Source organism: Chlamydotis macqueenii, chromosome 3 (assembly GCF_036417535.1).
Source record: "Chlamydotis macqueenii isolate bChlMac1 chromosome 3, bChlMac1.mat, whole genome shotgun sequence".
NCBI classification, from domain to species: Eukaryota; Metazoa; Chordata; class Aves; order Otidiformes; family Otididae; genus Chlamydotis; species Chlamydotis macqueenii.
The window spans coordinates 70161021-70177443 of NC_141558.1; the positions used below are offsets into that span (position 1 = coordinate 70161021).

General features: G+C 40.6%; 2 protein-coding genes across 2 annotated transcripts; one reads left to right on the plus strand and one right to left on the minus strand.

The window, feature by feature from the left end:
• Positions 1–3080: 3080 nt before the first annotated feature.
• Positions 3081–9533, plus strand: SPDYA (speedy/RINGO cell cycle regulator family member A). Its single transcript, XM_010126222.2, has 6 exons — positions 3081–3309; positions 4337–4395; positions 4667–4752; positions 6330–6501; positions 7621–7915; positions 9398–9533. The coding sequence occupies exons 1-6, from the start codon at positions 3081–3083 to the stop codon at positions 9484–9486; spliced, it is 930 nt and encodes a 309-aa protein (XP_010124524.2). The 3' UTR covers positions 9487–9533.
• Positions 9534–9675: 142 nt separating this feature from the next.
• TRMT61B (tRNA methyltransferase 61B) lies at positions 9676–16301 on the minus strand. Its single transcript, XM_086745082.1, has 7 exons — positions 15746–16301; positions 15539–15641; positions 12602–12792; positions 11295–11386; positions 10633–10868; positions 9974–10054; positions 9676–9784 (listed from the first exon to the last, which is right to left on the minus strand). The coding sequence occupies exons 1-7, from the start codon at positions 16268–16270 to the stop codon at positions 9741–9743; spliced, it is 1272 nt and encodes a 423-aa protein (XP_086601208.1). The 5' UTR covers positions 16271–16301; the 3' UTR covers positions 9676–9740.
• Between the last annotated feature and the right edge of the window lie 122 nt (positions 16302–16423).

Sequence of the window (16423 nt, forward strand, 5' to 3'; positions counted from 1 at the left end):
CGACACCTCGTCCCATTTCCCTTCTCTTCTAAGAAACAACATAAGCTGCAACAAAGTATTGTAATCCAACGTTCCATTAAACGGGCACTTGACTTCACCCTCTAACTTATACAATGGCCACCACTGATTGCAATATTTAATAAGAGTCTTTTTACTTTCCGTACCTCCACCCCCAGCAATATCTTTCCAGTGGGCGAGTATGCAGCCCAGGGGGCTTTTCCTTAATATTCCCCCTTGAGTGTTACCCATTTTATATTTCCTCTGTGAGAGGGTCTCAGTGATTCAAATTTAGACTAACTATTTCACTCCTCCACACCACACTTACGATCAATCACTCAACCACACTCTCTTACTAACAACCATACAGCACAGGGATCCCTCATTCACACCAGTCTTTAAAGCAGCTGCAAAATGGTTGCAAGAACAAACTCACCTACTGATGTTAAACTATCTCCAAATCCAGGTTAAAGAGGCCCGCTTACCCTTCTCCTGCTTCTCATGTACCGATCATCAGCAGGTCCATCCTGGCTCCCAGCAATGGGATGCAGCGGTTACCTCGGACTCGCTCGATCTGCCCCCAAGATCGCTAGCGGCCGCTCTATCGGTCAGCGAGTCCCCAGTTGGAGCCCCAAACCAATGGGTACCCAACCAACGGGGACTATGCTGCACGCCAGACGTCTCTGCGCGATTTACCAGCTGCCCCAGCCACGCGTACGACTTACAGGCCCCTACCATTAAACATACCGTTTGATCCGCGGTTTCAGGAGGTCGTTGTCTGCTCCCGTGGTGAGCGGCTGGCAGCGGAGGCTCCTCCGAGGAAAGTGCTCGGGGCGCGCCTAGGGGCGTCCGCTCCGCAGTCGATCCCGCAGCCAAGCAGAGATCCTCCTGGCTGGCTCGCCAAACTGACGTGCGGAAAATGGACTCCACAATCTGTAAGATTGTAAAGTAGGTATGTTTATTCAGCGCTGGGCAGCACAGGGGGGTAGTCCCACCAAAACCGTGCGCGCCTTACGTGGCAACTCACTTTAAATTTATACAACCAAGTGTTACATATACATAAAGTTTCACAATACACCTATACATATGCATGACCTATCCCCGCTTCGTATTAAAATTAGTCCCAAGGGGTCATTTTCATAAACTCCTCCTGTCTGGGCTTGCGCAGTGCCTCCTGGTGGTGGTCGTCGGGGGTCGTGAGGATGAAGGCAGGTGACTCCTCTTCATCACCGCTAGTAACCTTTTGTTCTTGCGCAAACTCAGTTATCCCTTGGCTTTCATTCAAGCTGCAGGGTCGGTTTTAGCTGGTTCTTGAAGCGACCCCCCTAGTCCTTACCGGGAACTGTCTTTCGTGAAGAATTGCAAGACTTTCTGCTTCAAATAGTTTGCACAATGGTTAGCAAATTATTAAGCAAGTAGTTAACAAAACATTAAGCACTGTTTATCAACTTGATTCCTTAAGATGCACAGCAATAATTAATCAATGCCATATCTATTAAGATTTCTTTAACTCCTTCTCTCAATACAGTTTTTCCCTGTCTCTACACCATCAGAGACTTGGTGTGACCCTTCCCTGAACACGCTCACTAACTCAGAGCATCTGAATAAGGACATCCAGCAAATTATTAATAAAAGATGAGGAAGGAGTAAAAAGGCAGCGCTCCCGCTCGCACCGAACGCTCCCTTGGGAAGGGAGGCTGAAGGGGCACCGTGGAAACGAGCCGTGTCCCGCTGCCCACGCCCCCGGAGCGACCGGACACGCCGGGTTCGGGGCTCACCTCGTCTGGCGTGGGAACGGGGTGCTGTGGGACGGGCCGGCCCTCTTTGGCACCGGCCGGGTGCCTGACGAGGGTCGCGGCACCGCACGGAGCTACCACGTTACTTTAGGAGCTTCCCGAGCCGGGAAATCAGCGTGGCGCGGTTTCCCGCCTCTTCCCGGTCACCGCAGCGAGCCTGCCCGCGTAGCAACAGCCGTGCCCTTTTCTCATTGGCAGGCAGGCTGCGCGGGAGCTGCGCGGGAGCCGCGCGGCCCAGCGCCCCCAGGCAGCAGGAAGAGGGTGAGGGAGGCAAGGGTGCCCCCGCCGGCCGATTGGCTCAGGCGGCTGCCTCGCGCCCTCCGGCTGGCTGCGAGAGGCGCCATCTCGTGGGCGCGGCGGGAGCGGGAGACTGCGGAGGGGAGCGGGCTGGGCGGGGCTGGGCCGGGCTGGGCCGGGCCGGGCCGGGGCGGAGTAGGCTCCAGTCCTGCCCACTGGCAACCGGTAGAGGGTGATCGCAGTCACACGTGAGAGGCTTTTTGGTTTCGTTCGGCAGAGTGGAGTTTTTGTGAGTTAGCTTTTTTAGTGTGGCAGCTAACTGGGAGCTGGAGAGCTAGGTAGTCTGCTGTGAGCCGGCCTCATCCCGAGGTTGCCTGGAGGGACCTGCTGAAGAACTGAATGCTTTTGCTCCTCTCTAAAAACACCTTTCCACACACTCCATTGGGTATCTTCTTGATTTTTACAGTTACAAACACCTCAGGTTTGTCTTCTTGGTTATGTATTCAGGGTGTGTCCTACTTGAGGGCTAATTTTTTATTCCCAATGGCTATACCCAAATGTTACAAAAATTAAGAGCTCAAGTCTTCCATTTTAGTGTTACATGGCTTAATTGTGGTTCAGTTGCATTAATTCTATTACCGTTCCTTTAAAAATACATAATCACAAATTGGAGGGGGGAATGGAGATTTTTTCGGTAGATCTAAGTGTGAAGGGCTAAGAGGATCTGAGAAACAGCAGGCTTTTCTGGAAAGGATATTTTTTTCCATGTTTCAAAATTTTGAATGGAAACATAAAGACTGAGGGCTCCTTTCACTGTAAAAAAGCTTTATCAAATTAGAACTAAATTAAAGATATTTACATAGCTGGCTTAGAGTGCAAGACTTAGATAATTAGTACTGATACAATTAGTTTTTGTGTTACCTGACATACAAGCTCTACTGAAACGCTTCATTTGAACAAAATAAATCTAGAGAACTATTGCTCAAGCTGACTATTTTTGTAGTTAATTTCTTCTTTTTTTTTTTTTAACAGGAACCTTTACTTACTGAAATGAGACACAATCTGGTGTGTCAGACACCTCCCACTGTCACTGTTCATGTAAAATCGAGTGCATCCAGATCACATCAGCAAAAAAAACTTATTAGACTAAAGCGGCCTACTTTTAAAGACCATGAAGAAAATAGTGAAAAAAAAATTCCTAGTCATAAATATCAATGTCCAAAGGGACCACGTCTAGTTATTCAGCGTCAGGAAATGACAGCTTTCTTTAAATTATTTGGTAGGTTAATAATCGATACCAATGTATTGACTGAACAGTAGAAAACTATTAAGCAAGCGTGCTTTCTAAACTCAGTAATTTTGGAACTGCTTTTTATATAAACACTAACAGCAATATCTTTGTCTAAACATATTTTGTTATATTTTAGTGTATAAATATTTAATGCTTGTTAAAAATACAAAAAAGGCTACCAAACTGATGAAAAGTGTCTTTTCAAATTACAAATGAAACCAAGGTGGTATGATACTTCCTTTTATGATCATTTCCCTTTCCTTTCTATTTTTTCTTGTATTTCAACAAATACATGTAAAACAATGTACATCTTGTTTTACACAAGACTTAAAAAATGCTGGACTCTCAGTCTAATAAATATGTTTATTATTTATTGTGGGAATAAACATTTAGAGGGAAAAGTGGAATGGGAAGAAAATCTGAGGAGTTGTAGCATCTCTTTTGCATTTGTCTCTTTCATATAAAGTTTTGTACTTATTTAATGAAGGGATAAAGTAATAGTGGAAGATTACACTTGGTTTTTATTTGAACTTTGAATGCAGGAGTGAATCAGAGAGTTTGCAGTAGTCTTATTGTAGTATTCACAGTGATGCACTGGCCACAAATAATCAAGCAAGTATTGCCTTATAAAGGCTGTCAGGTAATCAAGGTGCAGAGATCTCAACAGTCTATGGTTCATCAGAAATAACGATATGCTCTTAGATGGAACCACTTACTGCAGGAAGAAGTAAATACAAAACATTCTGGTGTTTTTTCACCTTCACTTCCTATTACTGAGAATGAATGAAATGCAGTCACTAGATTTTCCACCTTGCCTTTCTGGTAATTTGTTTGCTTCTGTCACCTAAGTTTCCCCTTACCTTAATCTCTTTAGCTCCTCTGTTCTCTACTGCTGAGTCTTGCTTCTTTCTTTTTATTTGGTTTAATAAAAGGATCACCTGTTATTTATTTACAAGTACTTTCTAACAAAAACAGTTTTGGTGTTTGAAATGCTTACAACTTTCTTTTGTTGCAGATGATGATCTAATCCAAGACTTCCTTTGGATGGACTGTTGCTGTAAAATTGCAGACAAGGTCAGTGTATTTCTGTCTTAGTTAACAGAACATGTATTGAGTGAAAAATCTTCTCTTAATCACTTGATACTGCAATGCAAATACAGACAGTATTTTTTTTTCTAACGAGCTTGTATGAAAGCTTCAAGAAGCTCAATTTATGCATCCCTCATTGATTAAAATAACCAAAATATCTCGGTGCAAGATAAATGTGTAAAGCATTTTATGAAATTATGTGCTGCAATAATATAGATACTTAATAATGAATGTAACATTTTACATTTTAAAACAGTATCTCTTGGCAATGACTTTCGTTTATTTCAAGAGGGCTAACTTCACAATAAATGAGCATACCAGAATCAATTTCTTTGTTGCTCTGTAAGTACTTTTAAATTATCTGGTTTTATTAGGTTTTATTAAGATAAACTTTACATTATTTTTTCTTTGTTTATGCCACTGATAATTATGATATACAGTGACACTTCTTTCCTAAGTGTGTAGTTGTTTGGGTTCTAAATGAAGCATAGAAGCATAATCTACATACTATACATAAATAGTTCAAATTCAACATTCTTCCTCTGATGACTGCCCGTGTGGAACACGCTTGAGCAGCAGTGAGGGGACGTTTGCATTGCTGTTGTGATACACAGCGTGGCATTCTGCCTGCCAAACTGTAAACCTGTGAACTTTTTTAAGCATTACAAGAAATATACGCAGGACAATACATGGCAACATATTTGTGGCTCATGCTTCCTGTTGTAACACCCTATTTTATATCTTTGCCAGCCTTTAAGTCATTTGTACAGAAACGTTTCATCGTGATACGCACCTCGGGAACAACTTTATTATTAAAGTTTCCGTCAACATGATCTAAGTAAATTGTAAAATGTTGCTAGAGAACTTCTGAGAACTTTTTTGAACAGTTCTAAAATTTCTATACTTTGAAACAGAGGTGCGATTAGGAATCTCTCTTTACCAAGCCTATATAATCTCACCGTGTTTGGCTATGACTACAGAGTGATTCAGCATTTTCTTTCATATGGTGCTCAGGCAATCTTCTTCTGTAATGGTGCTTCTCAGATGCTCTTATTTCCACACTAGTGCAGGGAGAAAGACCACTGCTTCTTTTCCAGTAGTATTCTGGTTAGCATCCACTGAGCATGGAGGAGGAAGCAGTCTGACTCCAGTGAAGGGAGAAAAGCCAGGCCAGAAGAGCGAAAGGATTAGAAAGGGACAAAGGGTCTGGTGAGACTGGGACTAGAGGGAATACTGGGGTTAGAAGCAAGTGAGAAAATTGGGGAGGAGACTAAATGTCATAATTTTTTCAGGTATGATTTACAGGAGTTTAGTATCAGGTGGATCCAGTGGATGTAAATATTTTCCTGCTGTCTGAGAAGATGACCCAGAACCAAAAGTAGCACATAGTGAAGGAACAGAAAATATGGACATTAAGAAAATAATTTAAGGTTTTCATTTATACATGAAAGTAGACCTGTATTTAGTAGTTTGCTGCTAATTTAATGCAAGCAACATTATTTTCCAAGAACAATTACAAGTCATGAAGTAGAAAATGTAAAGTTCAAGATTTCATAAGGTAGTTTTAAGCTTTATTTAGAGAATCAGTGGGAAACTGTTCACTTTAGTCCAAGGATATCTTGCCAGTTTGGGGAAAGCTGTCAGGATATATTAGTTCTTGCATCTACTAATTTAGGAGACTCTAGGGATAAGCAATTTTTATAATAGCTTGTTTTTATTTACCCAAAGGATATATATAAAACTTTCTGATGAAGAAAATACCGTACTCTTGAGAGAAAGCTGTATTTTGTTAGTTTTTCTCACAATACTAGGAAAAGTAATTACTTCAGTATTAGGTCTTTAACTGTTAGAAATCATACTAATAACAGTGATTTAAGATTGAATGACATTTACAGATACAAATGTATATATGTTTGAAGGTATCTGGCAAATACAGTTGAAGAAGATGATGAAGAATCAAAGTATGACATTTTCCCATGGGCTTTGGGAAAAGCCTGGAGAAAGCTCTTCCCTGATTTCTTAAGGTTAAGAGATGAGCTATGGAGTAGAATTGACTACAGGGCTATTGTAAGCAGACGCTGCTGTGAAGAGGTAGGGAAGGTTTTAATATTGTAGATGCTGAAACTACAACAATTAATACCAGCTAACAGTCTAGCTCTGTACATATAATATCTCCCCTAAAGTGCATAGACGAGCCATGGGAAAGAAAAGATGCAGCTAAAATGTAACGGTCCATTTATCCTCCATGACTTTTTTTTTTTTAATTTTTGCATTTAAAATACATTATTTGAAACTGTGTTTTTAAGCACAGTTTTAAAAAAAAAAACTAGAATATTTTTTCATGTAAATGTTCTTATTTAAAATTTACCATCTGTTGTTTCACTTCATTCACTTTAGAAACAATTCCCTGTGTGTGTGTTTGCTTTACAAATTATACATTTGTACACAAGTAAAACCTTCAAATAAAAATCCCAGCACCTCAGGTGACATTTTAATCCCTTCAAAATTGATATACAACTTCAGTTGACTTTTAAAGGTAATTGTTTTTTACTGCATTTAAAAAAACTCAGAAGGACACACTTTTAACATTCTCTACTATTAATGCAGTGGTACGATCTACATTTTTCAAACATAATAGGAGGGGAAAAAAAGACATTCCTCACTTTTCAGGTGGAATGTATTTGTCTGAAAAATCCCTGTCATCTTCTAAGAACATGCTTGCTACAGCTGGTAGAAAAGAAAATCTCATTTAATCTAGAGTCCCATTTCTGGGGATGGGATTAGCTTAGCTTATGGGAAAAGTACAAGGAACAAGGCAAGCTTTTCCCCTGCATACCCTCCCAGCTTCCAACAGTCCTCAGTTCAGTGATGTTGTGAATCAGAAAATCCATCTAGCTGGTGTTTCGTAGTTAGTAAAAGACACACAATCTTCAGTCCAACACACAAAGAATAAGCTGGTATTTGTGATGATTCACATTAATATACAAGGGTGTAAACTGTTGTGTTTCCACATCTGATTCGTAACTGGTTCACTTACTTGTGCTTAAGGTAGCAAACCTTCTAGTGAGACAGAAGCAGATAGATAATAGATGATAACCACTTCATCTACATAGTATTAATTCTCTGCCATCCATGAACTGGATCCCTTGTTTTCAGCTGTATGTTTTCCCATTATTTTTACGGTTTCTGATCTAATGGCTGTTCCGACAGGTGATGGCTATTGCTCCAATGCATTACGTATGGCAGCGAGAACGTTCTATGCACCACAGTGGAGCTGTGAGAAACTATGATGATGAAGTACAGCTGCCCCGAGGACCTAGTGCTACTCCTACAGACTGCTTGCTTTGTGGTAAGAAAGGAAGATTTGTACAACTAGGATTATCATCATCTTCCTCTTCATCTACTGGCACTTTGGAGATGATGGAATTGCATTCACCCCAGAATTCAAAGGACACCTTTCCAACTGAAAAAATGCTTGTTGACTCTCCTTTTTATTATGCCCAAGGTATGGTTTAATATTGCAAATAATTTTCAATTATTTTAGGCAACTGAGGCCATATTTGCCCATCAGACTACAGTAGGGACTACTGTGTCCTTCTTGATATGGCAAGACATGATCTTTATGTGTTAGCAGAAATCCATATTGCAAATGCAATTACCTTGGCAGAACTGTGCTTTTACTGCCATTGTTTCATTTCATTTTCACATCTTGTCTCTTGACTTCCTGGAAGTACTAACTGCTTTATATTCTGAGTGTCTTCAAATTACCTTCATCTACTATGGTAGATTTTGGGTTGTGTTCCAGTCTTTTACACACCTAGGATTGGCTAAAGGAAACAGTAAAAATACTGGTGTGTGTCATGTGAGTTAAGAGTGTGTGTTACGTGATTAAAGTGCTCTTGTTGAGAACACTGTTTTTAGAAAGAGCAAGCTGCTCAGTTGCTGTCATCAGTTTGGGCACACTTAAATCACAATTCATATTTTCCTGTAATGTATCTCAATTGTTGACAGAGTTTATACAAGATTTCCTTTTAAGACTGGGGTACAAGTAGAAAACAATACAAGAGTTTACTGCGAAATTGTTTTATGTAGTTGAATCTTTGTAAATTAATCTACTCAAAATAGCATCCTGAGCCTTTATATGAGAAGCCTCCATTACATACATATAGTAGTTATGGGGCAAACACTCATTCTTTAATTTATTATTAAGACTAGAACACGCTTGAGATGTAAATTTCCTGGGGGAGCTGTATAAGACCTCAGTTCTGCAAAGATACTTTTTATGTGCTTAAGCACTGCAGAGTTCTTAGTGTGCTTATTTAATACAGGGTTACAGTTATTTATAGTTCTATTTTTTATTTGCATATGTTCTCACTAATATAAACATTTTCATTACTATAGTAGGATTGTGTTATTGCTTTTGATAGCTTCAGTGCAACTGTGATTCTCAAGGGTTCCCTCACCTTTGATAAGTTTGGCATTTGACTCTTGACATACAGAACAAGCCAGGTGGCTACAACACATCATTTAACAAATTTAACGTGTTAAACATCACCACATGCTTACGTGGAGACTTACATGAGACCCTAAAAAACTTAATTTTAAATCTATTTTTACTTCGAGATCTTGCTTTTCTACCTGACAAAGGTCAGAAAAAACCTATGTTTATTTTGACCATTTGAGAATGCTTTTTCATAAAGTTCACAAATACCCAAGCAACTTCTAGCATGACTGGTGGAAGTGAACCGAAGCTATACATGTCAACAACTGGTCTTTTTCTTGAAATAAGCACAGCTTTATCAAGAGAACAAATTCAGTGAATTTCAGTTGCTCTTACAGTTGTGCTTTAAGAACATTGTTCTTAAAGAAACTTACAGTCACCACTTAGTAGCCAGTGATGGCAGAAGCTGCTTCACTTGCATTTCAAAAGGCCAGACTTTGATCTATTATTTTCTTACTAATTTTTTTTTCTCCTTATTTCTGGTAGACTGTCAGAGCCTGTCCAGCAGAAGGAGACAAAGTAGCATCTTGAACCAAGACAAATCCATGGATTGGTTTACAAGCAATGAAGAATGAAATACACTCAATGAGGCAGAAACAGATACTGCCCTTTGTGGAACAATCTGTGTTTCATCGCAACACCATACCTGATGGTTCTGTTAAAACTTTTCCCTTTAAATAGTAGGTGAGATTTTAAACTTTATATGCAGTAGAAATGAAAGCAGTCATTACTTAAAAGTTACACAACTTCCAAAACGTAGCAGCTACTTTGTAATATTTTATTTTTCTCTGATACAATACTCAAATTAGCAGCTAACATCTCAGCAGCATCAAGAAAGCAGTGGTCGAAACTTTCTCAGCTTGGTAAGGAATGCTAATTAAAAAACAAAAGAAGTTACTACTTCAGTATTTCAATATACAATGATTAGTTTATTATTATAAATTTTATGACTTCATGATATAGTAACATGTCAAATGCTAGTATAAAAAAATAGTATTTTTGAAAATAAAATTCCACTAAATATTTAACATAAAAAAACCCAACATTTTCCAAGTATCTCACCTGAATGAGCATCCTGCCAATAAGATGGTCTAGCAACGTAAGGCACAGAGCAGTACGTTTCAGCATTGTCAGAAAGTGGTTCTGTGAGAAGTAAATTTTTTTAATTCTTTCCAACAAGTTTAAAACATATGTGCAAACTAGAGTGCGTGGATTTTTTTTTTCCTTGACATATTTAAATTTTCTTTTTGCTTCTGCTAAAGTGCTTTGCACCTATCAGTACATTCAGACCTTTTTGCTCTACTATGGATTTTGCAAATCTAAACTAGGATGAGATATCTTTTTTGGATTTGCCAGACCAGCAGGATTACAAAACAGAGCATGCTGGTAACGTTTCTTCTGTGGAATCCTTAAGCCCATCAGGGTCCTCCAAAGTAGCAAAAGGATGAGTATAGAGGACTGAATTTTATTAAAAAAAAATTTAAAAATAAAAACAGTAGTAGAAGGGCAGTCATTCTTTATTTGAAGATTGCGATTTATTTTCTATTTAGTCTAGATTTTTAATGAGATATTTAAATAACCATTAATATATCCTTTTTCAAGCTTGACAAGGTTTAGGCTGTCCTAAACTCGGCTGCCCTAAGGAAAACATACTGCCTCTTCCTACAAACTTTGCTTCATTATATCCTTGGATTATCAAATTGCAGTAACAGGATACTTACCATTGTATTCACTTTCTTTAAGAACAACTCGATCCTGAATATGGATTTCTTCATATTCCTCTTGAGGTGGTTCTTCAGTACTTTCTTGAGTTTCCACCATTTGGCCTGATTTGCAATTCTTGATTTTAGCAGGGAGTACCAACCAATTTTTATGAGTTACCTCAATGATCTTTTCACACATAAAAGGGAGCTTGCAGGTCCGTATTCTGTCTAAAAGGTCAATAACCTGTGTGATGCTTTTGAAGAAATGCAAAGGATAAAGTAGTATTTAAAAAACTCAAATCACACACTGTGAGTCTCAGTTCTACTGCCTTTGTCACATTCTTTACCTTTGAGGTTACGTAAGTCCTTCAATTTTAGGGTAAAGGAGCTAGCAACGTGACTACTGAACTGGAAAACAGTACAGTTATTTTGAGGATGTCATTAAGTGCAAACTTTCACTGACCATAATGAGAGCATTCCCAAAGTAAAGGCCAAAGGATTCGGCCAAGGGTAGTTTATACTGAGTGTAGCTCCCTAAAAGAAATTACCTGGGAGGGGGGAAAAAAAATCTTGTCAAACATTTAAAATACACATCCAGCATGACTGAAGAGATGTTTGTGTTTGTAACAATGTTAGGTGATACATGAATAAATATGTAAGTGCCAGAAGTAAATACCTACTTTGCTAAATACACAGCGCACACACCACCCTGTTTCAGACGTGGGTGTACAACAGGCAGAGCAGATTGAGGGTTAAGCATATCCAGAACTACCTGCAACAAAAAGATACATATGTTTTCCCAGTAAATATTAATATATATAATTTTTTTTTCCATAACAACAATACTTGAAAAAAACCAAAGTTTATCTATGGAAACTGAATGCATACAACAGCAGTATGTAATGACAAACCAGTTTTCTTACTGCCTGTCAAAACCTTAGAGAAACCTGAGGTCCACACATTTACAAAACAAAGTCCTTGCCACTTCCAAATGAATTTCTATTAAAACAGCAAGTAGCATTTCACCAACACAGTAGTTTTATGTTAACATTAAACTTCCTACTAATTAAATTCCTTAATGTTGACATTAATAAAAACTTCTGTAGACTACATTTACAAACGCCTTTGGATATCTATTTTTCAAATGTAAAAAAAAAAAAAGTTCAAGTGCATCTTTATCATGAAAAGATCACACTACAGTCTCAATGTCTAACTTGCCATTTGTTTCAAGGTTTAGAAAACTTCTGTCTTTGGCAATGTACCCATTTTCTGCTAGAAAACTATTCAAACTGTAAAACAACAGGATATGCAGTATCTGATCCTTCCTATGGACTGATACATTTGAAGTTTTAAAAGTGATATTTTTATGCTATGTATTTTATTTCTTGCTCAAACTGTTTAATGTGATTGTCATTTGTTTAAAGTGTTTATGTAGGTAGTTTGTCTGCTTTACATGGAAGAGTGGTTAACATCTACCTGTTTTCCCCAGCACATCTCCCTTTACAAAATCAAGATATACAAAGCAGGACAGGAGAGCAGGCAAGAGTATTCCTTACTCTAACTTAGGCCTTAGTTACATTGTGTGTTCTGTAGCTGATAGCAAAGTGTTTATGCATTTATATTAGCTTATCTTTGTCTTAAATTTAATGTTTGAAATATATACCTTAGTCAGGTACATAAAAAAATAAATCAATTTTTCCAAAATACAAGAAAGTAAGTTTGTCTTTGCTTACAAGACAGTAGTGATTAATTGTAGTATTTCTGTATTACAGCCATATCACTCCTTCCTTTGGGAACCTGTAACTGAAACCTTGAAAATACTTGTAATCTGACAAAAAAAAAAGTCCCCCCAATGTTTCTGTCATTGACGATCTGATTGTTTTTCCTCATGTTAAAGTAGATAGGGAATCCTCTTGTAAGTGTGAGCACTAGGTTTTAATTTATGCAGAAAATATAAATGTCAAATGGGGGGATTTTTTGGACTTACTGCGTCAAGTGTTATAGATTTCATATCCGCAGCAGCTGTTGAAATATCTTTAAGAATAAAATCCACATTGTCTGGCCACTCTTCCATATGTCCTATTTCCCAAGCAGCACGCCAGTGCCTGTAATTCTTCTTAGCTAAATTATGATGATCATCTCTGATTTCATAACTTACAACACGTCCTGTGGGTCCAACTGAAAAAAACCAAAAGATATTAGACTTACTACTTTTCCCCCTGTAATAAGGAATTTAGAGATAAAGTGCTGGGTTAGTTCTTTTATAGACCAAAATCCATCAACCTACAGATGAAATAAAGCATAGTTATAGTAGTACAAACTGTTTCTAAGATGTCCTCCTGAAGTAACTCCTGCAGCAGAAGGTGACTTGAGCATCTGTGGCCCTATCAATCTATGATTCTCTGGGTAGAGCTACCAGAGGTACCAGCTGAGTGAGAAAGCTGCAGCATTGGTCACCACTGACAGATGCTATAAAGCTGACAATGACTGCTGTTGTCGTTAATAATATTTGAAACTGCTGGTTTTACGTTTTTGACAATCCTCATTTTTACAAAGGTTTGCTGTTTTCCATGCATAGTTCTTTCTCTACCTGTATCTTCTTAGGGTTGGGGAAAGGCTAAGAAAATCCCCAGAACCTGCTGACTGATTTCAGCCCCATAGACAAGTTTTCAAGTGTACTCTTTGATTTACATAGGCTTGTGTTATTTTCCTGTTATTGTCTGTAACTGTAATAAATTATTACTTAAGTATAAATTTACTATCCTGAAGTTTACCATATCGAGTCCAATACACGGTGTTCTTCATAAAAGAAGCTTTAGCAGGATATCCAGGCACAGAGCAGTGTGTGCATTCCTGTATTATTCTGTCCCTGTATTGCTCTAATTTCTCAAATCTATCACATTATTAGCTTCTCTTTCTCCTTGCTACTTTTTAATGGATGAAGGCAGGTTTCAGATATCAGCAGCTCAGTGGGTGAGGTTCTGCGACTTAAACCATTTTAGGTTGGAGTCAGCAGACTCCTTCCCTCACCTATGTGACTGTACTGTGAATCCGTTCAGAAAACCAAACAAAATTAGGGATGGGATTCCCGCCCTAGTTTATTGCAGGAAGATGATCGAAGGAACTAAGGAATAGCAGGAGGGAAAAAGGGGGAGTGGAGCAGAGGTGCACCTGTTGACCTCAAAACCTCAGCCCAACGTATATCAAGACCCCCTGCAGTTGAGTGATCTTGGCGCAGTTTAATGGCTGCTCATTAAAACAAGCATTTTCAACTGAATTAGTATGCCAAGCAGAGATTAGTGCAGCTAAAACAAAGGACTAAGAAGAACAAACTGCTCTGTTCATCTCAGCTGGGGACACTCCAGATTCCCTTTGCTGCTGCTTACATGCCCTTGCCAGCCAATTTTAAGCTCCCGATGGATCTCAGCACTCTGGTTTGTACCATTCACTGAGTCTAACCATTCCTAGTTCCTCATGTTATCCTCAGCAGTATGACCTGGCATCCCAGGGCGAGGTTGGATCAATTACACTGGTAACATACTTGCTGAATACTAAGCTTCCTCAGAAAAACTCATGCCTCTGAAAAGCCTTGTTCTGTTATCCCAGAGCACGTGCCAAGGCACAGCAGACAAACAGCATTGCTACACAGGAGAGTAAGACAAAACTAATTCACTGCTCTCAAGTCCTGAGGTTATTTAATTGTCTTAAACAAAAAAAAAGCATCTGATTTTATTCAGTTTGTCTTCCTCACAGGAGTGTAAGTGTGTCTCCCTCACATCACCTCCCACAGATACTTGTCTGGCTGTAAGGAGGAGTATTGAAGTGTTTTGCATCTTGACTGTTGAATGATACAGAGTACAACCACAAAGGCAGCCCAAACCATAAACATTTCACAAAGATAGCATTGTCTATAATGCTGCTTTCTAATGAGCATTGGGAAATAGTAAAAAATAAATGTTAGTGCTGAGGTTTCACAGCAGCTCAGGATACAGGGTGCTTCTCAGGTTCAGTGACCACTGCTGGCATCCTCAGGTATTCAGTTCCTCTGATGGTGGGGTGCCCACAAACCCTGGCTTTAAGCATAATCTTCAGGATACGCAACTCGTGCTTTTCTGCTCTATCAGTTCAAGATGATCCATGATGAGGTTACTGTCTTTACCCTCAAAAGTCCTTTAATTTTGCAGAAAAGGGCAGTATTCTGCAATAGCAGAAATACATTAAAGAAAAAAATTGAAAACCAAATTCAAATGGTGCTTTATTTTTCAGGTGTGTGCACAAGCAATTATAAGCAAACAACTGTGGAGGTTTCATTTCATTTTTTTTTTTTCCTTAAGGAAGTTGTTCTGTCAGGACCCTGTAAATCAAGTTACTCTGAAATATGGTCCACTGGCAGGCTGCCTACAGATGAGATAAAGTTGAAGGATGAGGTTTCACCCTCACTCACATTGCTGAGTGTAAAGGCTCCCTACCTTTCAGAGCACTGAGACCTAGGTCAAGCCAGGCGAGCTGTAACATGAAAAAATAAGCCTGCAGCCACATAAGCATTTTCACTGGTACCCAGCAATCTGATTATTCACATAGTCCATCAAGATGAGAAAAATGAAACTGACAAGGGCAAAAGATTGGAGAAAGAGTCTAGTACAGTTAAGCCAATGCCAACAACAATGACGGCTGAAACTCATATTTCTGCGGTGCCTTCCGTAACCCCATTTACTATGGCCCTCAAAATATTGTCAAAACAGCTTGCAGTCCCTACACTGGCTCTGGCACAGATGTAATTTTCCTTTAAGTCAACAAACTGTACACGAATATACAAATTGCAGCAAAACTTTTTAGAACTGACCATAAGCATCTGGTCAAAAGAAAGATAATGTGTGATAAGAGAACTGCACTGCTTCTATGTTTTCTAAAACCAGGTTCTCACCTGCTCTTGACAGAAACAAGCTCATAGCTCCAGACCCACTGCCAGTTTCCAAAACGGTGTCTCCCGGATGGATATCCATCATCATTAACATAGCACTTATATCCTGCGGATGAGGTAAAACATGACACATTACTAGTCTTGGAAACTAAGGGTGAGATTCGGCCAGCAACCTCCTGGTCGCCAGCCAGCCCAGTGAGCAGCCAGTACCTTGGGGTAGGCGATAGTGGGACCCCGCGGCATCAGCAGCACGTACTCATCCAGCGAGGGCCGCCTCAGCAGCAGCCGCGCCCCGGCCGACGTGCGCAGCAGCTGCCCAGGCAGCTGCCCGATGATACTGCGGTGGGGCAGGAGGCCGCCGGGGCTGGCCAACACCGAACCCTCCGCCAGCCGGCACAACAGCTTCACCGTCCTGTTGTACTTCCTCCGCACCTCCGCCAGCGCCAGCTCCCCGGCGCGGAAAGGGCCGGGACGCGCTCCCGCCGCCTCAGGAGGAACCTGAGCTGGGGGGGCGCCCGCTTTCTCCTCCTCCTCCTCCTCCTCGGGAGCCGGAGGGGCCGCCGCGCACCGCTCCACTGCCGCCGCTTCCTCCGGCGGCAGCATCCGCCTCACCCGCTCCAGCGGCGACAGCGACGTCTCCCACGCCCGCCTGCGAGGCCTCCCGCCCGGGGCCGGCCCATCGCCGGCGGAGAAAGCGGAGGAGGCGGCCCGCCGCAGCCCGCCCCAGGCCCTCATGAGAAGCGAGGCGGGGAAACGGACGCTCAACTGCCGCGCGCCTGCGCCGCGCGCCCCGATGACGCCGCTCCCGGCGTCATCGGGGCCCGCGGCGCAGGCGCGCGGGGCGAGCACGCGGCCCGTGCATGCGCCGGCGGGGGAGGGCCGGGCGAG

Coding starts and splice junctions, on each gene's coding strand:
- SPDYA (XM_010126222.2), top strand. CDS start 3,081: ATGAGACACAATCTGGTGTGTCAGACACCTCCCACTGTCACTGTTCAT. Junction 3,310..4,336: donor AGCTTTCTTTAAATTATTTG/GTAGGTTAATAA, acceptor CTTTTGTTGCAG/ATGATGATCTAATCCAAGAC. Junction 4,753..6,329: donor ATCAATTTCTTTGTTGCTCT/GTAAGTACTTTT, acceptor ATATGTTTGAAG/GTATCTGGCAAATACAGTTG.
- TRMT61B (XM_086745082.1), bottom strand. CDS start 16,270: ATGAGGGCCTGGGGCGGGCTGCGGCGGGCCGCCTCCTCCGCTTTCTCC. Junction 12,793..15,538: donor CTTGTTTCTGTCAAGAGCAG/GTGAGAACCTGG, acceptor GGTTTTTTTCAG/TTGGACCCACAGGACGTGTT. Junction 11,387..12,601: donor AATCTATAACACTTGACGCA/GTAAGTCCAAAA, acceptor TTTTTGTTGCAG/GTAGTTCTGGATATGCTTAA.